At 42.2% G+C, this 25,935-nt stretch overlaps 2 protein-coding genes across 35 annotated transcripts in view; both read left to right on the top strand.

Moving 5' to 3' along the window:
* CYP27C1 (cytochrome P450 family 27 subfamily C member 1) overlaps nt 1–25,935 on the top strand; it is a 233,436-nt gene that overhangs the window by 59,493 nt on the left and 148,008 nt on the right. The window lies entirely within an intron of this gene.
* Nucleotides 1–25,935, top strand: part of BIN1 (bridging integrator 1) — a 110,080-nt gene that overhangs the window by 20,004 nt on the left and 64,141 nt on the right. For all 34 annotated transcript variants that reach the window (XM_083585145.1, XM_083585154.1, XM_083585156.1 and 31 more), the window contains exon 2: nt 25,345–25,425. In XM_083585145.1, the coding sequence (XP_083441271.1) occupies nt 25,345–25,425 (81 nt within the window). The remainder of the gene's footprint in view (nt 1–25,344; nt 25,426–25,935) is intronic.

Raw genomic sequence — 25,935 nt, 5'->3', positions numbered from 1 at the left:
ATGCTGTTGTTGGTAGTGCTGAGCATTGCAACACTTCTGGTCCTCTTTCTCAGCTATTATTAGGATGCTTTTCCTGCACTTTCCCCAAACGTTATCAGTTCTGCTTTCATTTTCTGTTTTTGGTAATACTGTATGTACTTTTGTAACTTGTTAGGCATTTGCAGAAGGAAAACACCAAGAGGTGATGAGTTGGAGGACATTAAAGCAATCCCTCCTAGATTTCGGCCAAATTATTTTCTCATTAGCACTCATGAACAAACTTGCTTCCAGTTCTCAGATGCAGAGAAAGGTCTCTCCCATCACATGTGTGGATGTGCACAGAATTATAAGGGAGAAGGTGGTCTTTTAGGTACCCCTGGACCTGAGCCATTTCCTTGTTGGGTGGTTGCTGTGCTCCAGTGAAGTTTCTTCTATAAAATTGTTCTAGACAATAATATTTGAAGGTATGCTTTGTGAAGCCTAGAGATAACATTTCAGAAACTGTAGTAAGCTGTAGGTAGAAGACTTGTGCCATGGAAAACCACTGCATTCCAAGATGCACAGTGGCCAAGTTAAGGCAGTTGATACATCCAGTTGGTGTGGAGAGATTTCTTCCTCCTCCCCCTGTTTCAGCCCTTTGCTCCAATTGAACCCTTTGCATAGTCCAAACAAGAGCAAACCATGAATGAGGGCCCGGACTCCTGCATGCACTCCTCTAGGACACTGTAGATTGTGGTCCTTCATTTTCTTGCAGGAGAGGATGTGTGCCAGTGTAATATCATCTTTATCATCCTGATGTGGAGGTTCTTGATTAGAATTACTGATTTATTCTATTGCCTGTACCATATGATGCTGCATTGTAGTCACTGCTATTCATTCAGCAAAATAGGTGCTCATATTCCCCTGAAACAAACTATAGTCTGAAGTGGCTATTTTTTTTAGTAATTAAAGATCTGCATTGTAGAGAATGCTCTCTGCTCTAAGGATGCTGAAGTTCTGAATGATGGAAGTGGCAAAAGGATGAGATGAGTCTCAGGCGATGAAGGCATGATTTGCCATGCAAATTGATGCATGTATGAACACCACAACTGAGTGGTGGTGGTGGAGGGTGTTAAGTTAAACCCAAATTATGATGATGGCAAAGACATCTATTAAAAGTAGAAAGCTGGAGAAATCTTGGCTGCTGTTAAAATATTGAGAAAATGGAGAAGAGAGAATGGCAAAACGATTTTTGTTTTGCAAGACTAATGATGGAACGGAATGCAGATTTGCAAATCAAAGATGGGCTGCAAAAGTGCAGTTCTACTTTCCAACAGCCATCTATTTCATCATTCAACCGTTCTCTTTATCCTTCTCTATGAGAAATTGCTAATACCATGTGTTTGGTTCATGGACGGCATAGCCTAAGGTTCAGGACTGTAGGCTCTGTTTGTCTCACGTCAGCACAAATCCGTAGGTTGCTTACATTACACTGGATTGCAAATTTAGACAGGAAGATGGTGTGGTAAGAGATGTTGGGTTGCCTTGGACCACATCATTTCTAACTGCAGAACTGCAGAGTATGCTACCACACATGGTATTGGTAGGGGCAAATATAGGCAAATTGGTATGGGCAAATATTGTATCAGAACAGGCTCTGCATTTTAGCTCTAAGCACCATTTCTTCCCCTGTTGCAAGATGGCACACCTGTACTGTTCAGCTGGAAGTGCACAGTGTTGCTATGTAATGTAGAAATTTTGTCCCTGGCTCTTTTTCCTCATTACTCTTGCCCTTTTTTTGGCGTGTGATGCATTTCTTCTTAGGCAATGTGCAAGTGGGCACCCTATGAAGCACTGCAGTAAGAGAATACATGGAGAGCTGCAGCTTGATGGTGTCTCCAATGTCAGGCTGGTAGCTAATAATAGGGATTTGGTTACTTTGAAGGGCGAACTGCATGCCGCATGCAACTCTGCTCCTCTCTCAGAGTTATTCTTACTTGTTTTTTTTATATATACGGTGACTGTGTGATGACACATTACAGATTGGCTGGCATGTAGGTTTACTATGGGGAAACGGCTGCTTTCCCCACAGCACTTAGTAGGAGGAATATGTGTAGATCTTCTGACCATGGTTACACTCCCTCTGAAGAAGCTTGGGGCTACTTCTGGATCCTTTGCTGCCACTTGATGCTCATGTGGCCTCAGGGGCGCGAGGTGCCTTCAATCAGATTTGGCTGGTGGCCCAGCTGCACCCCTATTTGGACAGGGATAGCCTAACTATTGTTGTCTATGCTCTGGTAATCTGTAGATTATATTACTGCACTGTGAAGTATGTGGGGCTGCCTCTGAAGATGGTTTGGAAACTTAAGCAGGCATGGCCAAACTTGGCCCTCCAGCTGTTTTGGGACTACAACTCCCATCATCCCTAGCTAACAGGACCAGTGGTCAGGAATGATGGGAATTGTAGTCCCCAAACAGCTGGAGGGCCAAGTTTGGCCATGCCTGAACTTAAGCTAGTGCAAAATTCAGTAGCCAGGTTGCTCATGGGGGCAAGATGGAGCAGATCCTGGCCTGACTGCACTGGCTGCCAATTAGTTTCCCAGCCCAATTCATTCAACAAACAAACAAACAAACAAACAAACAAACAAACAAACACAAATAACTGTATGATCATGTCTTGCATGAGGGTGCCTTGCTTACCAGACTCTGGAATGCCCTTGTTATATCTTGTGGGAGCATCCTGCAAAATCTCATGAGAACATCACAGAGCCTGGTAAGCAAGGTGGAGAGCTTAAAAGTTTCTTTTTGTACCAGGGAAACCCAGAGCAAAAGAAACATTTAAATTCTCTGCCTTGTGTGCAATTTGTGGGATTTCAACTGGCTGCCTTTCAACCACACATAGTTGAAATTGTGCAAGTTAATTGTATGCAAGATGCAATTGTACTGTGCTGCTCTTCCTTTGAATGCCAGTTTGTGGGGTGTGCTGAATAGTGCTGTTTCTAGTAATGCAAAATTTCAGAAATACTTGGAAAGGCATAGGAAGTTGCTTTATACAGAGTCAGACCTTTGCTCCACCTAGCTCAGTATTATGGCCTACACTGACTGGCAGTAGGGCACCAGATTTCAGTCTGGGGTCTTTGGGAGCCTTACTCAGAGATGCCCGGAATTGAACCTGGGTCATGATAAATTCAAAGCGTGGGCTTCACCAAACTACTGCCCTTCTCCATACAGCCCTTGGTAAACTGTTACGAATATTTCAGGCAGCTCTATTCTTTCTTGTGAGAGAAAGGGCAGGAGATGGTTAATAAAATATTAGAAATGTGTCCAGTTAATTCCCAGATGCTTGGGGTCTTAGCCAGAATACAACAGCATTAACTGCAAGGGGCTTGGATGTTAAACAAAGTAGTGGTTGGGGGAGTCTAGGGTAAGCAAATCTTTACAACATTGCTATGAGTGAATATTTCCTCCTGTAGTAACTGCAGTGAAACAGAATGTGGTGAGTACGGGAAGAGATTCCAAATTTCGAGGTGCCAAAATCAACACACACACACACAAAAAAAATCCTAAGCGAGCAGATAGTCTAGCTTCAGCTGCTTGTAGGAAACCAGCCTCTCTCTCTCTCTCTCTCTCTCTCTCTCTCTCTCTCTCTCTCTCTCAGAAAAAAGTAGCCTTTTGCTCTGGGTAACAGCAGTTTCTTATAGAGATGTGCTTTCTTCTGCTTTCCAGATGCAGGGTCTCATGCTCCCTTCACTCCCTCCCCCTCTTGTTGTTAACAGAAAGACATCTGCGTGCATGTGTGTGTGTGGGTTATATGACATATGTGGTGACGTGTGCATGTGTATTGCTCATCAGTTCTTTGTGTTACTAGTACGCAGGCAGGCAGTGGAAGGACATTTGCTGGTCACCTGCCATAACTCACTTTCATAAAACCCTACCGGGCCAAAAATTAGTATTTATGGGAGCTGCCTTGGGAGGCTAATGTAATGCTGTTGGAAAAGGCAGCTGTGAGCTTTGAGCATGTGTGGTTTGTGCCAGCATTATAGGGGAGAAGTAGGAAGAGGAAGGAATAGCTGCAGTTGCTTAATGCAGCACAAATCTGCATACTTACATGGCTGGCTTGGGCTATCTGGGGAGAGGATGGACCTGAATTGGCAAATGCTTTTGGAGCTGATTCCAGTTAATTTTGAACAGCATGTTAAGCAGCACACAAGGGTTTGTTCAACACGCCATTGCAACTCTATTTTGTTAATTCAAGCATCCATTTTCTGCTGCTTTGATTACTCCCTGGTGGCTTTAACCTTGAGTCATTCTCCCTTGATTCTTGAAGCATTTCCTTACTATTCTGTACATTGCAGAAAATAAAGGGAGTTGTGTGCATGTTGCAACACTGATCACAGACTGAGATGGATATGCAAAGGGAAGACTCAAAAGAAGACTGAACCAGGAAAGCCAGAGGGGTTTGTTTATGTGCCAGTTCTCTGCTTGCATTGAAAAAATGTTTAATAATCCAAACCTCCATGGCCACAGAAATAATGATGATGATGATGATGATGATAATAATAATAATAATAATAATAATTTTTACCCTGTCCATCTGGGCTGTGTCCAACAAAAGATTAAAAATACATTAAACCATCAGTCATTAAAAACTTCCCTAAACAGGGCTGCCTTCAGATGTCTTCTAAATGCCAGTTGTTTATTTTTTTGACATCTGATGGGAGGGCGTTTCACAGGGCGGGTGCCACTACCAAGAAGGCCCTCTGCATGGTTCCCTGTAACTTTGTTTCTCACAATGATGGAACCGCCAGAAGACCCTCGGTGCTGGACCTCAGTGTCCGGTTTGAATGATGGGGGTGAAGACACTCCTTCAGGTATACTGGATATAGCTTGGCCTATATATTTTGCTCCCAAGTAGATGTACTTTTTTGCCCATACAAACAGTACCTACATGTGATCAGAGCCCTATGTGATTTTGCTCTGACAGCATAGAGTTCTTTTCTATCAAGCATGATATTGTGGCTTGCCTCTTCCTTTTTTGTTCTCTCTTAAGCTCAGCATGTGCCTGTATGCTTCTGAGGTGCTTGTACGGGATACCTGCTCTATGTCAACTGGTCTTGTTCTGACTCAATTGCCAACCCTAGTTTTGCCCACAAAAACCCTTAGTGTGTCTCATTTTCACTTTCTTTTCTAGGATAGCAAATGGTCTTGTGATAAATGTATCTGGGGTTTAGTTTTAATGCTCTGAGAGAAAGACTGTTTTGCATTCTTTGGACTTGCCACCTCTCTGCAAAGCTTGTCTGCACTTGTCTATTGTTGTGGGTTATGCTGTTCTTTCTACTTAAATCCTTGTGCTATGGGCAAGTAGTTTCTTTCCGACATCTTGAGCATTTACATTGGCAGTGGGGTGGTGAAAAGCACCAAGATGATTGATGCTACAACTTGGCTTCAACATTTTGGAGTCTTTTTGTTTTGTTTTTGTACTCTGTACACTAATGCATTAAGGCTGGCATTCTACAATATAGCTAAGCCAAAGCGTCTAGAGTTTGAGTCTGTGCTGCTATCATTAAAGTCAGTGGTGACTAAATATACTTCTTGTATACTTTTTGGGTAAGTGAACTGTAGCTTGGTTGGATACAAATGGTTAAAGTTGCTATACTGTACATATTTCTTCCAAATAAGGTTGCCATGTAAGTAGTTCATTAACAGAGTGATCTTAGACAAGCTGCTTTCTCCACGTGCAATATGGAGGTTTAAATTCTCACCTATCTTGCAAGGTTGTAATTGTAAGAATTCCTGATAATTTATGTAGCGTATGGAGGACATTCAAAATATTATAAAAGGGCTAAATATTCTGCACGTGCTCTTCATTTCATTGACGGGCTGAAGCTGAGTGGTCCCTGGTACAGTCTCTCGCATCAGGTAGCTGATTACTGTATTTATTTATTTGACGAAATTTATAATGATGGGAAACTGTAGTTTAAAGCAGGACACACACACACACACACACACGCATACACAAACCAACCTACCAACCAACCCACAGACAACATGTGTGGAGGTCTTTAGGCTTCTTGCAGCCAATATACCTTTTCATAGATCAGGTCTTGCCACTCCACTGAAATGGTAAATGACCATGCAGTTTATATCCTCCAGTTACCTGCTTAACAACAGCATCTTAGCCATTTAAAGCTATGCTTAAAGGCACATGTTATTTTTGGCTTTCTTTGAGCTTCTTCTGCTGGGGAACTAACTTGCAGAATGATAAGCAAAGCAAATTGTTGAACTCCTCAAAGGGGCACTTGTGATTTATCTTCCTCCTCCTAAATTCCCACTGATTTGAAACAAATGCTGGAATAGAAATGACTAAGCTGCTGAATGTGCTGAGGACGCAACATTAATAAGAGGCCTCTCAATTCCTTATCATGGGCTAGTTTTCAGGGAGATGCACACTCTCTCTCACACACATTTTTGTGGTGATCTTTTTCACAGATCCTGTGTGAGTTGCATTGGCTTTTTGGCAAGGTAGTGGGTGTTGCAAATGCTAGAACAGTTTTGTGCCGAGATTGTGGCTTTGCCAAACTGTTGCCTGAGCCAAGAGGTTGGTGGCTTGTGATTTTGATAGGTTGGGGGCATTCAGTTTTATTCATTCATTCCCTCTTTTGAACAAAACTCAAACAGAAATTCATCCTCTAGAGATCACATGCTAAAGCCAATTTGTAATGGCTTCACCACTATTTAAAAAGTGGTGAATGAGCTGTAATTGCAATATACAGGCAAATCAAAGCTGAGAACATGAAGAGTATAGAATTTACACTGAAATGTTAAATCATTGTCAGTGTGCATATGTGGGATGGCTACTGTATAGCATCCATAAATTTAGTCACTTGTTCAGGCTGAATGGTAATGTTTGTAACAAATTTCTTTACTAGTTACTTCCTAACATGAATCAAGTCCAGGATGTACACCATATACAATCCTTAAACAAGGTATATAACCTATGTTCATATGTTGTAACTATTGCATCTGCGTAACAAGATATTGTATTTGTTTTGGATTCCAACTCTCTGCACCTTCATCCAGCATGGCCTTGTATTACAGTGTAGCCATTTAATTATGAACTGGTATATTTTTGCTTGTGTGTTTTAAATGTATCATTTAATAATGATGAGAAATGGAATTCACCAGTATTGCCTACTTCTCAGCCCTCATTGGAAATTCCATGCTGAATATACCACAAACAAAGCAAACAGCAAAAATCACACAACTACAAAAATCCTGCACTTGCATTCTTTGCAGTCATGTAACATCATCGTTGTCATGGCAATTGGCCATGATCCTCAGACCTTTCCTCCACTTAGATCTCAGCTGTCAAATCCCCAGCCAATCACAAACTATGGCATCCCCCAAGCACATGACCTTATGGCTCATACTACTAAATTCTTTCCATTTTCTATTATTCCTATTCATGAAGTCATCACCCAGCAGAACTTTCTCTGAACTTTCCCAGGATCCCTTTAAATTTCTAGCCCTTTGGCAAACATAGCTTAAATGTTTTCAATATTTTTTAATCCACAAACACCAAGAACATTTATTTATTTTTAAACCAACAACCGCAACCTGAGAAGCTCAGCAGGCGTATTCTGTGCAAGAGTCCAAATTCAGTAGCCCTGTATAAGCACCCTTACTTCCTGATTTTATTCCTGTTTACTCTGAAAGTCCCACAGATTTCAATAGATGCATTCTTTAGAAAGTGTGCTTAGGGTTAGAGTGCTAGTGTGTTGGGTTATGCCTTCTCAGTCCTCCACACAATTGCTTTCTGTTGTGAGCCAGTTCAGTCTTCCACTCTTAAATGTATTTAACCACCCCCAGATGTGTAATATGAGTTGTCTTGTGTGTGCAGACACGGCATCTGGGAGTGGGTATGGTAATGTATGGTGACTGTCCTGTGCTTATGAATGATGATGGCAGGAACCAGGATGGCTGAGAATAGACACTTGGCTCTAAAGATGACAGCTGACAATGGTGCCCGATACAGCAACACCCTCTCGACTGGTCATTTGACTGACAGCAACACATCTCCACTGTCTTCCTAGCAGTAGCTTAGTCCCCATGACATTTACAATCACAGCTATTTTTTACAGTTCAATTTTAGATGCTGGTAGTATGTGTGTAAAAAAAGAGAGAAGAAAAGAATAGGTCTATAATAAAGAGAAATTCCTGGCAGGAAAGGCAAAGATCTTGCAGTTGGAGAGCTGAAACAATTTTTAATATTCAGGATCTATTTTGGAATAGAACTCTGACATCAGCTTGGTCTTCCCATCTCCCTGCTGACATCCAAGTACTATTGGCTAAACTACATATGCCCATAAAAGTGAGATTCTTCTGTTCCTATGACATGGATGTTCTAGCGTGAATCATTTCTTTCAGAGTTGTGGTCTTCACATATATTAGGCTAATGAGTGAACATCCTGTGACAGTAACTTTTTGGTCACATGGCTTGGGTTTTTAGTGGTGACATAAAGATGGGAGGCTTCCTGTACCATTACTGGTCTCCAAGGAATCACTCAAGAGCATCCCTTAAACCTTCATTCCATAGTGTCTGCCTGTGGACACACAAAGCCATTGTTTGCTTTCTCTTACAATGACTGCATCTAGAATTCAATAAGATACTGCCAAGTAGTAAGATAAAGTGAAGGCGAACACCACAAAGCCAATGAGGAAGGGAGAAAGTGCTCAGTGCTGGACTGACACATTTTGCTAACCAGAACACAAGGAGTCACTGAGTGTGTGCTGTGACTGCAGCACACTTTTTCTTTTGCACATAGAGGATGCTGTTTGTTGCCTTCCTAACTTGCCTCCTAGGGCATATGCCCCCCCCCCCCCACAAGGCCTGAAAGCAAGCCATTGTGGGGTGTTCTATTTAATGGAAGAAATTTGAGAGTTGTATGGGGGGTGGCATTTAAATAGTAACATGTTCTTTGTCAGGCTTTTCCATGTGTGTCAACAAACTCTTTAGGAATGTCTATTGCACATCCTCATCTGGAGGCATAAAGGATTTACACCTGGTGCTGGATGGGACCGTATACCCGACTGCCTGCCAAATAGCGTCTAGTGTATCCACAGCATTTTACTTGGTTGTATGACTTTTGATCCGAGCCTTTGAAAGGACAGGGTGATGGAGCAGTGCCTGGAGAGGCCATTACATGTCACCTGTTCCAAATTGATAGTGGGGCTTATAGGAAATGGCTTCTCTGCTAACTGATATTAAAGAAAACTCCCCTCTCCTCCCCCCAGTCCTTCATGGAATCTGTCTTCCAGCTGGCTTTCTGCATGTGGTGGAGGAGGAGCTTAAAATGACGTGACAAACGATACAGGCTGTACAGTCTTATATTGGCATGACCTTTCTTCATTTTTCAAGAGGCAAAGATTGTGTGCAGATGTGTTATGTGTTAAGTGCTAGAATCATAGAATTGTAGAGTTTGAAGGGACCACGAGGGTCATTTAGTCCAAACCCCTGCAAAGCAGGAATATTTTGCCCAATATGGGGTTCAAACTCATGACCCTGAGATTAACAGTCTCATGCTCTACCGACTGAGCGCGGTAGAAATGTATGCGGTTTGCTGTATATAGTTCTCTTAAGGGTATTGACCAGACCTTAATTTTTGAAGTCAGAAGGGTAGATCCTTGATGGAAGGATGAGAGGCCTTAGTTCAGTGCCCAAGGACATGCATTGCATGCAGGAGATCCTAGGTTCAATCTTCAGCATCTTGGGTGATAAGGATCTCTGGCACCAAGAATGGGAATGACTTTTGTTGAAGACCTCGTAGAGCAAATGCCTTTCAGAGAAGATAGTATTGAACTAGAGGGACTAATGGTCGAACTGGATATAAGACAGCAGTTTTTCTTTAAGGGCTTTTTGAATTAATCTAAAGCAGGAGTTAGCAGACTTTGGCTTTGCATGATCTACTTTGTAGAATCTTGAGGCTGGTGCAAAAGACATATATTGAAAGAGTTCAGATTCCAGGAGATTGTTCCAAATGCCCCACCTGAACTGAGTTCTCAGTCCTTCCACACATAAATCCTCTCCTGGATACGCCACTGCCCAGCTCTCTTCATTTCAGCAGTATAGCTCATGTGGTTTTATAGCTGCCATTGTTAAAAAAGATTGGGCAAGGATTTCTAACTCCCAATTCACCCAAAGATTTCCCAGTAGATCCTGTGCTGCCATCTGCCTTCCCCGGCCTACATAGTTTTGTCACTGAGTTGATGTTAGAATTGAGAAAGAATTTTTTTTTTGCATGTAAGCTACATACAAGTAAATAAAGAAGTGAAATTTAACAGCATGGTGTTCTGCAGTCATTTCTAAGATCTGTGCTGTTTCCTCTGCTGTAAATGAAATACAGTAATGGTGGTGAATAGTATGTGGAATATATATTGTAGCCAACTTAGTTCCTTGCATTTTTCTTCATTCGCTCGTTGCTATGCCAAGAAGAGTAATTGCTTCCTTTCCTTCCTTACAAACTCACCTCTGTTTTAATCTGAGCCAACTCTTTAGATTACATCAGGACACTTTCATGTGATGACTGCATCCTTCTCTGCACATAATCACAGGGCAGATGGCAATTACTTTGGTGTAAATGCCCCAATACGTGTACCTTGAGGACAGAGATAGTCTAATGGACGCTTGTAATCTCACAGTCTAACAAAAACAGTTTTATATTATGAACATTCAAAATGCTATGTTGAGCTCTTCCTGCCCCTTATGTAAGAAACTGAAGCACAGCTAAGGACATTTTGTGCTGTCAGATGATGTCCATTAAGATAATGCAGCATCTCCAGCTTATAACATTACGTTAGACTTTTGGGGGAAGAGTCTAAACTCATTTGAGGGCAATGTAATTCAGCATCTCTGTTTCTTTAGTCTTCCTGGCAAATTTGTGAGCCGGAATTCTTCATCCAGCATGCTTTTGGTTATGCTGTTTAGTTCTGATGTCAATTTATATAGTGCCCCAAAATACAAATGTATAAGTTTGTAATGGTCTCATGTAGATGAAAACTTGAAGAACTGATTGATTGTCCTAGCTTGCTGTTACTGTAGTTCTGGGCATTTCCTAGAACCACATCAGGAAGTGCTGTCATCCCTCTTAATCCAAAACAAGACCTGGATGTATTTGTGATACCTCTCTAAATCCAGAATAGAGGTCATAACATATTTTGGCATGTTACCAATGAGTTGCCAAAAAGAAAGAAAAAAAAAAGGGCTTCCTTGTTCAAGGAGGCTGAATTCAGACATGACAAAATAGGTGTTGCCATGATGACGACCAGGCATGATCTTTGGCCTAACACACTTCTTTCTTAGTTTCCTATGAATGGAGGAGAGAAGGTTAGAAGCATTTACTTTGAATTAGTATCAAATCATAGTTTTTAATTGCTTCCAAATACAGCAAACTGTGGTTTGCCCAAACCATGGTTTGTCCCCAAACCAGGCTCAAACTGTAGCTTCAGATCCTGATTTGTGGGCAAACCATGCTTCAAGCAAATTGTGATTTGCTGCATTCAGACACAGTGGCCAGCTATGGTTTGTTCTAACCATGGTTTGCCTATAGTCTAGGATCACCAGCTGCAGTTTAAGGAAAAAACTGGATATCAAAACTAGTTTCAAACTATAACTGTAGTTTGTTGTTTTCTGACGTAAAGACAACCTATGACTTGCGGCTAACTCAAAGTGAGGGCTTTATAGCTCCCCTCCTATGTAGAGGAAGGTAAGGAAGGAGTGTGCAAGACTGAGGCTTATGCCTGCTTATCTTCATAATTGTTTTAATCCTGCCATTTACTCATGTTTGCTGTATTCCTCCTGAACATTCACACTGAGGTTTTTCGTGATAACATTGTACTGTTCCTTTGTGGGTGAGGATAGATCACAGCTAATCTCTAATATTTCAAAGAAGTTATTTTCTTGTCTCCCTCTCAAGTAAGTTAGACAGATCAGGACAACCTCTTCCCCTCCACTTTCACACATGCTTTTGAATCCATGCCTTTGAGGTTCATGTTTCTTTAGAAGATCCATATTATGAGTTGTTCATGAAGCTCTTCAGCTTTTTCGTCTACCTCTTCTGTTGTATGAATTAAATTAATTGTTTCTCTGTTGTTTCTCTGACATGCCTTTTTTAAACAACAACAACAGCAGCAAACCCAAATGACTTATGTCCAATGCGGTGGCAGAGATAAAGAGAAACTATACTGGGGATTTCTCAACAGAGCTCCTATTGAGTTGCAGCGGCAAAAGCTTTCCATTGTGTCTTGCTCCAGTCCATCCGGCAATGACAGCTCTTGTCCACTTGCATGTAATATATTCAGCATCTGTCGCCACCCTTCGAACCCAGAACTGAGCAAACAAGGCTTCATGTCCAAGCTTGGTAATCGAGCCCTTTCCCAGTGTTGTCAAAAATAAAACCTGCTGATCTTTAAATCAGATCTCTGTTATCCGAGAGCACAAAATATTTATGGAGAGTAGAAGTGAGTGAATCTGTAACTGGGCCTGCAGGAAGAAGGCAGGAAATGGAGAGATGCTGGATTTGCAACATGCTTCTTTAGGGTTCGTAGCAAGAATTGTAAATGTTGAAAACACTGATTTGGAAGGGTGTGCATGTGTGTGTCCACCCTTTCACAAAATCCATTCAACTTATTGCAGGAAGGAGCTCTGGTGATCATCAAAGGGATGTGTGGGGTGAAGATGGTTTGCCTGGTCGGGTCCCTGGCAATCCTCATAAGGATGTGGCAGGGCCAAGCATCTTTGTACTGGTGCATTCTTTTGAGAATCACTGGGGAAATGGGAGGGGAATGGCCCCCTTCTTGAAAGTATTGGAGGGGGCCCTGGCCCCCATGACCCTCCATAGTTGGTGCCCCTATATGTTACTATGTTATGTACTTTTGTGTTTTTATATTGTAAACTGCCCTCACATAGCAGATCACATTAGGATGCAGCTATAGCTAAATGTTTAATGGGTACCTGTAAGGATGAAGAATGCAGTGACGCTTTGCTTTAATTGCTGGCAAACACAATGCGTGTCAATAAAAATCCACTTGTTTCATGAAAGAAATGAAGTTGTAGTTTACAGGCATGTGTTTGAGATGCTTGTTTGTGTAGTGCTTAAGGTGGGAGATGTGTACCAAAGTGAAAAATTGTAACAATGGGAATAAATTAACAACAACAACAATGATAATAATATTTATACCCTGCCCATGTGGCTGGGTTGCCCCAGACACTCTGGGTGGCTACCAACACATATAAAAACATATTTTTCAAGTGACACTAGGTAAACTCGAATCCTTCTCTCTGTCTCTTTATGAATTAGGCCCTGAAAACAATGTTGCTACACCTCTGGGTAGAGGGTGGTATATAAATTCAACTAATAATAATAATAATAATGCTGATTGGGGAACTGTGCTTTTTGGATACCCCCCCCAACCAGGAGTATACTTGGCAGCTGGTAATCAAGATTATTCTCCAGAAGAGGACCTGCATGTTGAGCATGCGAGAAAACTGAATAGGAAGCACCAGAAACCGCTCTGTAATCCTCTTCTGTCAATTCCCTCCGAAGTTAAAAACTATAATTAGATGCAACGTGAACAGCCCTAGTAACTGAGGCTTCCCTGAGAGACTGACATTGGTTCAGGGAAATGTCAATGCCTAATTTAGAAAACCAATTTGACACAAGATCACAGGCTTAAAACAGCCTTTTTCTTTTTTGCTTACTGCCTTTACCATTCTTATGGCCGGTGTTGGAAAAATAAGGCATTTTCTCCAGTAATCAGGAACAAGCCTATTTTAGTGGTCACTGGCAAAAAGGAGAAACTTACTAGGGTTCCTAATAAGACAGAGAACTGATAAGGATTCTGGAACTGAAATTCTTCATACCAAGAAACTTCACTTAAGTCGAAACTTCCATTAACATTCTAAATCTGGTATTCAGTATTCATTAAGAAACAGAAGAGACCTCTGGTTATTTCATGTGGGTATTACTGCATGTCTTCCAGCCTCAATCCCCCCACTTCCCAATGAAAGTGCTTGCAAGATTGCTCTGTTTAAAGAAAGTTTTCCATATAAAGAAGTGAAGAACTTCACACAGGTGCCAAAAGAGAGAAAAAGGGGTGGGTGCCTCTCACTGGCTTAGCTCCTCCATCCACTGCCAGTATGCTCCTTGTAACACATTGCCCAGTGAGAATGTGGCCCTCGATAGAAAACGTTTTCCTACTTTTGTAAACCTGTGGCTGTAGGTAATCACATTGTTCTGTCTTCTTGGCACTTAAATATTGAAACATGGTTTTCTCTCCTTTCCCTGTTTACAGCTTGTTGTTTCTATCTCCTTCAAAAAGTTTTATACTTTTACATGGTTCTTGCTTCTGAATTTTGAACAGCACTTAGTTGGGAAATTCAGGTTATAGAACACTTGACCGTTGATAGCGAGTAGCTCCTGCTTCCACAGTGTAGAAACAACGATGCATTTTAATTAGAACAATTGTCTGAGTCGTATCAATCTGTGAATGCCTGATCAGATTTCATTTTTACCTGACTAGGAAATCACTTGTGTACTATTGATCAGTCCCAATTTGAAACTGGATTTACGGTATATTGAGTAGGTTTAGAAGAATAGTCACCATGTGGCTTAACTTCAACTCTAGTACGTGAGATGTTAGCTGTACTTGGATGACTGAGAAAGCACACAATCTGTTTTAATAAAAAGGCCCTTAAGCCTAATAGTTTCTCTTTGTGCAGCTGCATATTTGCTCATTCAACATTAGCCATCCTTTAATGTGATGTGTGAGCCCAGGCCATTATATGCTTGAGCAACAGGGACTTCCAGAGAGACATGATCATTATACGGTTGGGCATCTGAATTGGGGGGGAAATTGCACCTTTTCAAAATAAATAGCTGGACTGTATCATTTACTAAGTGGAGGCAGGCTGCAATGCAAGAAGATGCGTTATCCTTTTGCTCTGGTGTGGCTTTGAGTGGGATTCATCTGTCAAGTTCAGTCAGCACAAGGCCTGCATGAGAGCTCCCACTTGCACAGCAGGCCTTTCCCCCTCCTCTTCATGCCCCCTGAAATTGGGTTGGGGGGGTCAGAAAAACCCCACCCCCCAAATAGTGGGATGGGTGAGGGGGGGTGTTATTTCAACTGGCAAGCTGCAATGTTTTTGCACCAATGGGGCATTCACCATAGCACAATGTTGAATCTCACCGTCTGTCTCCTGGGATGGGGGCAGCTGCAGCCCTAGACATTATGGTGGTCACCCTCCGAAGGAATCCCTGTATTTTGTAGGTAAAGGAAGGGCAAGGTAGGCGGGTGAAACGAAGGGACTAATTGCCTGTCTGACCTAATGTTCTTTCCGTGCCACTTTCCGAGCTAGCTTGATGCTGTGGCATGACCTAAAGGCCATTTGAAGCTTTTCTCCAGCTGTCAGATAAAATTTGCTTTACCAGAAAACTACACAAGATGGATTGAGGCCTTTATGAAGGTGAAAGGTGCACTGTTGGACAGGGTTGGCTTCATATCTTATGACAGAGCCCTCTGCTTGTGCTGAAGCAGCGCAGAAAAAGACGGCAGCTATTCCTATCTAAAACACACACCTGCTGGTTCAAAAGCTGTGAAAGATACTGTCTGAAAATGTAGTTCAGAAGAGATTTGTCATGCTCAGATTGATTTTTTTCTCTTCGAAAAACTAGGGCAGGGTTACAAATCACAATGAGGCTGTGTTCAGATGGCACTTTATTCCATCTTCCCAATGTTGCCTTTTTACTGATATTTTTCATGCTTTATGTCATCTTTCACGCAACGTAAAAGCCACTTCCAGAAATCTAGTGGATGAGTACTGCTCATTTCCGTGATACTTGCTTTCAGAAAGAATTCACTTGCAGTCCTGTTAACCAGGAAAATTTGTGGGAGTTTTACACTGTAATTTCCCCACTGGTTTTCTTGGACCATGCATGTGACCAAGTTGGGTAGTATTCTTGCATACAGTTCTTTTCCATCATGCGCATGGGGGATGAGTTGGGAAACAGAAACACACATGCCATAAAAGGTGGCAACATGTCTCATTATGTCCATTGTGTCACATGGCAGGTGTGAAAGAAATTTGGTGCTACATGGCTATGCACTGATGAAAAAGCCATAGTCCCACAGCACAACAGGCAATGTAATGTACAAGGAACATTAGAAACTGGAACAGAAGTGCTAACATCATAACCAGGAAGACGCATGCAATAATCTCCATGTCTGAGTGCACCCTGAGTCTTGTGGCATCTTTCAAAAGGCCAATTGATCCTCTCCTTTCTGCGGGTTTAGTCTTTGTGACAAAGGAAGCTGTTCTGAAAGTCCCACCACTGGGTAGGTAGATAGTTGCTGCCAAAGCTTATGCCACAACAAATCCATTAGTCTTTAGTGTTACTGTCCACAAGATGCTCCTTGCAACATCCTAAGATAATCATCTCTCTGAGGCCATACCAGGAAAAAAGGCGGGGTATAACCGACGACAACAACAACAACAACAACATATTTTGAGTTTGGGGCCTTGATGTTACTGCGGTAATCTCAATTCCAGAAAATTATTGTTTGCTCAAAATACAGCTAACAAGCACTCCTTTGTAAGATAAGACAAGCAAAATATTTATACCATCAATATGGTTAGAAATGGATGCCATCCCCGCATTGTATCTTTGTAACAGAAGATATTCTCAGACGATACAATGGTTTATTATTTTGAGTCAGGAAAATAAATTAAAATAAAACTTCAGTCTAGCTTCTTAGCTTTTTAAGGGTGAAATTATTCAAGGTGTGTGCTCATATTAAGTATTTCCTCACTTGAAGAATTCTGTGCCACATTTTCTTAAAATATATTTTTTATCCCAGAAGTAGATGCAGAAGGCCAGAAGATCCTGTTACTCCATTGCACAAACCCTCTAACTCAATATCGATAGCCTGAACAGATGTTCAATCTGGATGAAATAAATGTGTGTGTGTGTGTAACAGCATAACAACAACAACAACAACAACAACAACAACAACAACAACTATATTATATCCAAAGTTCACAGGGTGGTTTACGGTATAAAAATAAAAAATACATAACATAATAACAACCCCCCTAACATCCCAAACACATTTAAAAAGCCATAGGTCTGGGCCAATAATGTTTTCACCTGCTGTCTAAATATATATAATGAAGGCGACAGGCGAGCCTCCTGGGGAGGGGGAGAGTATTCCACAAGTGGGGAGCCATGGCAGAAAAGGTCCATTCTTGTGCTGCCACTCTCCAGACTTCTCATGGAGGAGGCACACAAAGATGAGCAACATGTGACGATTTCAGGGTCCGGGTCTGTTCATATGGGGAGAGGTGGTCCTTGAGGTATGGCAGCACTGGCAAAGGAAGAGGAGTGCGGGGGGAGCACCATCCCCGGCAGCGCCATCCCGGCTGCCACCCTGCCTGCTCTCCTCCCCCCGGTGCCGGAGCATGAAGCTCCGCCACTGTATGGCAGTCCTGAGCCATTTAAGGCTTCATAGGTCAAAACCATCACTTTGAATTGGGCTCGGAAACAAATTAGAGCAGTGAAGTTGTGACAGGATTGGTGTGATATGTTAAAACCATCTTACCCTGGTGAGCAACCGGGGCACTAAATTCTGTGCTAGCTGAAGTTTCTGAACATTCTGATCCCTGTGCATTCACCTAAATGTGGATAAAGCTTACCGGTATGTGGGAATCCTGCTTGTATATATAGGACCCTAGATATATTTCAGTGGACCCAGGTAGGCTCTCTTCTGATGCTCTAGGTCAGGGGGTGGAGCAAGCCACCATATTGTGATTCCCTTCTCCCATATGAATTTCCTTTGTCTCTCTTGAATGTCTGTGAAGATGCTGGTGTCTTGCATGTCTTAAGCATATTGATTAATTTGCTGTCTTGGTCTCTCTTAATTATTTGCATCGGTGGAATTTCTGTTCAGCTTCTTACGCTATGGATGTTGGTTTTAGACCATGAGCATCCCGGGTAAAACAAAACAAAACAAAAAACTGGCCTATGGAAGTCTCTGCCAAAACCCATATTGAAAATTCCAGGATGTTCCAGGATATTGGAGGTGAAAAGTCATATCCTGCTAATAGACTTCCATATCTGCAAAATGGGTATAACATTATTTTTCATACTGCATCTGTGATATGGGGGCAATTGCTGGCTCTGTGTTGTATTGCTGATCTCTGGGTGTTAAAACTGCCAGCAGTTCTCTGGGTAAATGGAAGTTACCAGGAGGAATGTGGCAGAAGCAAGGAGCTGTTGGTTATTCAACAGTTTAAATGCAACCAGATCATTGATTCAGCCTCCCATGTGTTTTCTCCTCCCTTTTCTCCTCCTCCTCCAACCATACAACTAATTCTTGCCATTGTGAGCTGATCCTGGGTGCTACATTGACTTCTGCTAGGTTCTTTCCATCAACTGTCTTTGCTTGGGCAAATCTGCTCCATTTATAGCTGCAAAGAGCCTGAAGTTTCAATCCTAACTAACTTTATCTGGCTTTGCAATGATCCGACAGATTAAGCACGATGGCGTTACGCAGGGGGAGGATGGGGGAGAGCGGAGCGCCAATAGCTGCTTGGGAACGGTCTAATCTGACACCACTTGCACTTACTTCTCCAGGGGATGGATGTCATCCTATGATCTCACAGTTCATTAGTGGCCAAAACGGACACACATAACTGATGTTGCTTGCGTTATTTGCCATCTGCTGCTTCAGCAAAAGGTTTTGTACCAAAGTATTTCTCTCGAGGATCTGTCTGGATCTGATTTGGACACACTTGGGTGGGAAGGTCAGTTGAAGTCTTCCACTTCATCTTGGGTTTGGTCCTGTTCCAATTCCCAGGGGTTGGGTGCTGCCTCTTGTCAACAGCCAACACCACCTCCCTGTTTGCTGTGGTGTGAGCACAGCAAACACCCCTTCCCTCCCTCTGAATGGCGATTTCTCCTGATGCTGGAGCCAAATATCTGCTGCATCATCTGCCTCTCCAAGAGGAGCCCCTTGCAGAGATTTTGAATTCTGTCTGAATTTTTTAAGGAGCTGATCCTGCATAGAAAGCCCTTCCACATGCAAAATGTGGCAATGGCCTGAAGTGGGATGGTTTGTAATATAAGGCAGCCCTCCACAATCTGATGCCCTCTAGATGTTATGTGATTCCAACTCTGACTACCCCTGACCATTGTCCATGCTAGCTGTGGTTAGTGAGAAATGACTGTAAGGCACCAGATTGGGGGAGGCTGATATAAGGCGTTGACCATCATCACAGAGGCACAGGGTTTGGAATAGTACCTTCCAGTTGCTGGAAATCCCTGAGATTAAGAGCCATTTAACTGTGCCCCCCTCCCAATAATTCAAGGCTTTTCAGGGCTTTTGCACATCATGCATAAGCAGCACTTTATACATTCTGATCTGCACACTCTTACAGTGGACTCTCCTTTTAAGAACCTGGTAACATATAAAGCCTGAATTCTGTCTCTTAGAAAGTCAACAGTTGTAAGAAGTGGTATAGCCTGTGCGGTTTTCAGACAGCATTCAAAATTCACCAGGTGCATTTTGCACCTGGCTATCAGCCACTTTGTAACCAAGTGAAGATGCCCAGGTGCCAGGATGATGCCTGACCTCTCCATCATCTGGAGGTGCATGCCTAAGGATCCTTGGATCTTGACTGTTTTCCCACACTAGCAACACATCCTGAAGAATTCTATCCATTATATTGTATCTGCACAAAGAGAATGAATTCAAGGAACCAAAATGTTGTATTGAAAAATAAGTATTTCAAGCCACCTGGCCCAAAAATGGCAACTAGGCATTCTTTCTGGGTAACCTTAACTCTGGTATAAGGAGCCATTTGGTGCCTAGCTTATATATTGGAGTTTCTAACACTGTTTTTGAATATGACTAAAATACGTATTTATTTCAGATTTATCCCACCCTTCCTCCAATAAGTTCAGGGCACCTTACTTACCTTATTTACTCAAATCTAATGCCCACTATTTTTTTGGGACAAAATTACATTGTGAAAATGAAGGTGCACATTAGATTTGATGGCACATTTACATTCTCCAGCAAATACCTTTTTTGGTTTCAAGGTTCTGAAAATTGAGGTGCGCATTAGATTCAATGGTGCATTAAAGGTAAAGGTAAAGGTACCCCTGCCCGTACGGGCCAGTCGTGTCCGACTCTGGGGTTGCGCGCCCATCTCGCTTAAGAGGCCGGGGGCCAGCGCTGTCCGAAGACACTTCCGGGTCACGTGGCCAGCGTGACAAGCTGCATCTGGCGAGCCAGCGCAGCACACGGAAACGCTGTTTACCTTCCCGCTAGTAAGCGGTCCCTATTTATCTACTTGCACCCGGGGGTGCTTTCGAACTGCTAGGTTGGCAGGCGCTGGGACCGAGCAACGGGAGCGCACCCCGCCGCGGGGATTCGAACTGCCGACCTGACGATCGGCAAGTCCTAGGCACTGAGGTTTTACCCACAGCGCCACCCTGTGCATTAGACTCAAGTAAATATGGTAGTTCTCTCAACCCTCTTTTTCTCCTCGGTCTCATCCTCCACTGCTTGTTTCAACAACCCTGTGAGGTAGGTTAGAGAGCAAGGTCATCTGTTTAGCTTCATGGCTGAGTAGGAACTTGAATCCAAATCACCATGGTCCTAGTTGTTTTGGAGTGTAGAGAAGTTACACTCAGTATTTGGTTAAAGCTGGCTGAACCCAGTCCTGAAGTTTTGTAAATAATAGTTTCTTGGGACAGGAGGTTGGTAACTATTGTGAATTTGCAGCAGGCAGAGAAATTTAACCCTTTCTGCTTTTTCTGCACTTGCTCCCCAGGAACTGCTATTTTGCATTAGGAGGAAGTTTTTCATGGGAATGCCAAAGAGCACGATTTGCAGAAATGATTTTAGTTAGGACCATGGCAGGGGAGGAAAATGTTAATTTCCTTCTTCCCCACTTGCTGGGAGTCCAATTTTCATATTTTTTTTTAAACCCGTCCATTATTTAAAACAGAAAGATCAATTTCATATTTTATCTCATTTGGCCCTCTGAGTTGAACTATTGCAAACTCAAAGCTGAACTATTAAAAATACATAGTAATTAATTAATCAGGCTTCTTGGGAACTATAGCTTCACATAAATTTTGAGCTCGTACACATGTGCCCTAGACAGACCTTCAGCAGACAGTTCCATGCCTGTTTTTATGACCGCATTTTCTACATTAGTTGCTTGTTCTGTGTCACCTTTGAGCTTTTGTAACATTCTGAGTTCTTATCTTTGTTAAATGACCCTTTCCCCAGTTTAGAATTGATCATTTTACCTGTGAGTAAGCCTATGCTTTTTCAAATGGCTGTTTGTATTAGCTATTCCCTTGTTCTAATTGAGGATGGTAGCTGGGAGCCAAAGAAGTGTGCAACTCCTTCTGTGTTCTCAAAGAAGACTCTGCATCAGGGTTTTCCAAACTGCTGCGTAGAAGGACTATGGCGCAAAGCTTAAAAATCTTTTAAAAACACATTCTATTTCCTTTCCGATTTGCCATTTACTCTTACACTTTCTGTATTTAGTGTGAAACTATAAATATGACCACCTCAATATTTTGAAAGAGCTACCAGAATTTGCTCTTGGAGTTTGATTTTACTGTCTCTCACTGCGATAGCTATTGGAACATGGGGCTCTCTAGACCCCTTATCCAGAGTTGTGCATTTCCTAGAAAGGATTGAAATTTTGTGATTTGGCTTTTCAAATGCATTCTGGAATAAGAGGTGAAGACACACACACTTAACTATCCCAATTCTTCCCTGCTCCCTCCTTTGCAAACTGTAAATTTTGTCAAGTAATGCTGTATTGCTATGAGAAAATTGATTTGAGAGCTCTTTAAATATGTGCGGATAAACCTTAATCTTCTCAGCCTAATCAGGGGATGTGTGGAGCAAATGAAAAATGACTTGGCAGATTGATCCTGCATAGTGCTGAGTTCACCTGCCTGGCTGTTTGCAACCTTGGTGAAGGTTGCAAGCAATTGTGATGGATAGAAGTGATGTGTGTGTGTGTGTGTGTGTGTGTGAGAGAGAGAGAGAGAGAGAGAGAGAGAGAGAGAGAGAGAGAGAGCATAGCATGAATTGTTACCTTCCAATGGGTAGCAGGATATTAAAAAAGGAGTAGCAGACAATTGTGGACCTTTGATTTCTTATGCATGGTATGCATGCAAAATGCAACTTTAAAAATGCTGTCTCAGGAATAGTCTTCAAAATGTGCAGTTTGCATTCTGTTTATTATTTATTAGATTGCTTTTTAAGGCCAATTTGCTTCTCAAAGTGGTTTACAAACATGTCCAAATACAAACCCATAAAATCTAACAGCAAAACCAGCTAAAACAATTGAAACAACAAATTCCAACAAGCTAGCATACCAACGAAATAACCCATTTAGCTTGGAATAATGGCATCTGATAGCTTAGATTAGCCCCCAAAGGGCACTATGAAGAAAGAAAAAAAAAGGGTTCTGTAAGGCCTTGAGCAGGAGAACTTCCTCCCCCAACCCCAAAAGGCTAGGTGGATTTATAACAGGCGTGGTGGAAACACAAGTTGGTGGCCAAGTGCGTATCACATTCCCTGCTAACATAGCCTTCTGTGTTTCCAGACTGGTTGAGTTCGGAGAGCTCCACTTTCTGCAGAGGATGTTGCTTAGCTAGCCACCCACTCAGTGATTAAATACTGGTCTTCAGTGATGTTTTTGCACACTTGGACAGAATGATACTCTGAAACCTGAGTGATTTGTGATGCATGTTGCAATGCTACAGAGAATCAGCTGTCTATATGTGTGTACATGTATGACTAAATTCAAAATGACAGTGTGAAATGAATGGGAATCTTGGATCTCTTTCTAAATTCAGTGCTCGTGTACTAGGGATTCTTAGAGTTTGAAGTAGGTATCTCTAAGCAGGGCCTAAATATCGTATTTTTCTCTCTGTAATACGCACCAGACCACAAGATGCACCTAGTTTTTGGAGGAGGAAAATAAAAAAAATATTCTGAATCTCAGAAGCCAGAACAGCAAGAGGAATCGCTGCGCAGTGAAAGCAGCAATCCCTCTTGCTGTTCTGGCTTCTGGGATAGCTGCGCAGCCTGCATTTGCTCCATAAGACGCACACACATTTCCCCTTACTTTTTAGGAGGGAAAAAGTGAGTCTTATAGAGCAAAAAATACGGTAGTTGATATGTGGGTTGTGTCTTGAGCTCTGTCATGCCAACAAACAAGGAGGTAGCCACATCTTCTGTATTTGTTATCAGTGTTGGGTGAATGAGGAGGTTCTTTATATACTGATTCCCCACTTTCCCCTCCAGGAATGCTACACACACACACACACACACACACACACACACACGGATAGTTTCTAAACAGCAGGAATACTAATGCACCCTAAGGAGAATGGCTGCACTTAGATGATACTCTGAAGTCTGAGCCATAGTGCGGAGGACTGACAATGACTCCCCCCTTCCTCTGCATGTAATTGGAAGAGATTAGAAACTTCTATGTTTGATTAACAGGAAGCCATAGTTTGTTGGTTACAAACTATAGTTTCCCCTGCAAACCAGGAAGCTTTGATGGATCAGTTGAACGTATCCATGTAGCTTTAAATGACTACTAGTCATGATGGCTATAAACTACCTCCAGGATCACAAGCAGCCTGCCTCTGAATAGCTAGTTGCTGTAGAACAGCAAGAGAGGACTGTTGTCAGTATGTCCTGCTTATCGGCCTTCCACAGGCATCTAGTTGGCAAGCTGTTGGAAACAGAATACCAGACTAGAGGGGCCTTGTGTGTGATCTTGCCGGATTCTTCAAACTTTCTTCTCTCCATAGGTCGGTTCCAAATATTATGTGTCATACATTATGTGTCACTGGATAAGTGTCATTGGGTTTGCCACTTGATAAGTAGCCATTGCTCATACCAGTTCCCTCATAAGTGGAACTTCATGATTTCATGCATGAGCTGCATCAGCTGGTAACATTTTTAGGTGGTCATGTAAAATATTTTACATGCACATCTGAAACAGCCCTAAGCGTGATTTGTGGCAGCTGAAGCTATCTACATACATTACTGTTCGTGTCCTTTGCTGCTCCCCCCTTCAGTCACTCAAGCTGAACAGCCTTGGGTTAGCTGTGTGGGCAACTCCACTTTCAGCGACCCACTTGAATCAAGAGTGTTAAAAGGGAAGGCTGATAAATAAAGTGTCTTGATTAAGATTTACTCCGCCTGGAATGGTGGGTGAACTTGATTGTTAAAAAGGACTCTTGGTACTAAGAGAGGCCTGGCTGGTTGCCATGGTTATTCCAAGCCTTCCTGGTGGCAGAATCATAACAACAGGACTCTCTCCCAAGCTAGTTCCAGTTCTGGCTGAAACTCTTAATATTTTTTTTTATAAATCTGAAGATAACATTTATGCCTCCAGCATATGAATTTTCCTCTTTCACAAAATAGGTTATTTGTGAGAGGAGATTAACTGAAGTTTTTCTTGGGGGAACTGCACAGTGGTTTATATTGTCTGTTCAGCAGATTTTTCAGTACCACTCTTCTCCAGCCAAGGGCTGGACAAATAAGTTTTGCATGAGAAATATAGTCTGTGAGTCATCGGAACCCCCTTCAATTTCTATGTTGCATTTCCAAAGAGTTGGTAAACTGGTCTGCAGTGCAAAGTTAAGTAAATGAAGTGCAACTCTATAGTTTTGTATTTAGTACCACTTTATTAGCTGAATTTTTCTAACTATTAAACATTGGCTTTGTGATGCAGGAGATTTATGCATCACCAAAAAAGGAGGGTGCTTGTTTGCATATAATTTGCATATGCTTATATGCAAATTTAGAAACGTTCCTATAATTGATATAGAAATGCAATACATTTCATCATAATGAGAGGGACTGATCTGTGTGACAGCTCAGCTTGCTGTTCAGTGCTGTTGAGGGGCAAAGGCAAGGTTTCTGCTGTCCAAGGTCCAATCTCCCTTCTAATGGTTCATTTTCCTTTAAAGCCCTTAAAACTGGAGGACTATTCACAATAAAGTAAGACATGCAGTCACTCTATTCATCCAGTACTGTCTTCTGCAACGGGCAGTGGCCATCCAAATTCTCCAAGCAGAGGGATTTTTCCTGAAGTGTTTCCTGAGATCTTTAAAAGCAGCATTCCCAGTGTTTGAACCTGCCCCCTGTTCTCTGCCACTCAGTAAAGCTGAAACAGCGACCCCTCTCCTCTCGAATTGTCTTTTATTGGTTGCAAATGTTCAAATTTTGTGACTTCAATACCCTTCTCTGTTCTCTTTTTCTGTGCATGTGCAGGTCCTTCAGAAACTTGGCAAAGCTGATGAAACAAAAGATGAGCAATTTGAACAATGTGTACATAACTTCAACAAGCAACTGGTAAGCAACTTTCAATATACGAACAGTCAGTCTTGACCATTCCTTAACCTTTGATGAGTGTATCCTTGAAAGGGTTTCACATACTATGGGCAGACTCCTAGTTGGAACTGAGGCTGGGTGAGAATGATACCAGTAGGAGGAAGACATATTAACATAACTTCAAATTTCACCATCTTCTTACATTATACTTTTAAGCCAGTACTACTAATCTTTTTAATGAAATGGGACCCCATCTTACAGCCTCCATATTTAACCATGAAGGGAAATATGTGGAATTTCATCCAGGCTGGCAAAGGAGAGATGGTGTGATCTGTTTTTTCTTCACCAACTAACTTGGCTTCCGTGCTAACAATTGGTGGAAGAAAGGGGCCTTCCTCCATGAACAGCATGGAAATGCAACAGACTGGCTATTGGCCAAGATGCAACAGACTCTTCTGTCCCTCCTTCACCATGAAGCGGTTAGCAATCTCCTTCAGTGGGGTTGCACAAGCACTTCTGAGCTGGCTTTGC

This window comes from Podarcis filfolensis (genome assembly GCF_964270895.1).
Source record: "Podarcis filfolensis genome assembly, chromosome: 1".
Lineage (NCBI taxonomy): Eukaryota > Metazoa > Chordata > Lepidosauria > Squamata > Lacertidae > Podarcis > Podarcis filfolensis.
This window is presented reverse-complemented; position numbering and strand designations above follow the sequence as displayed.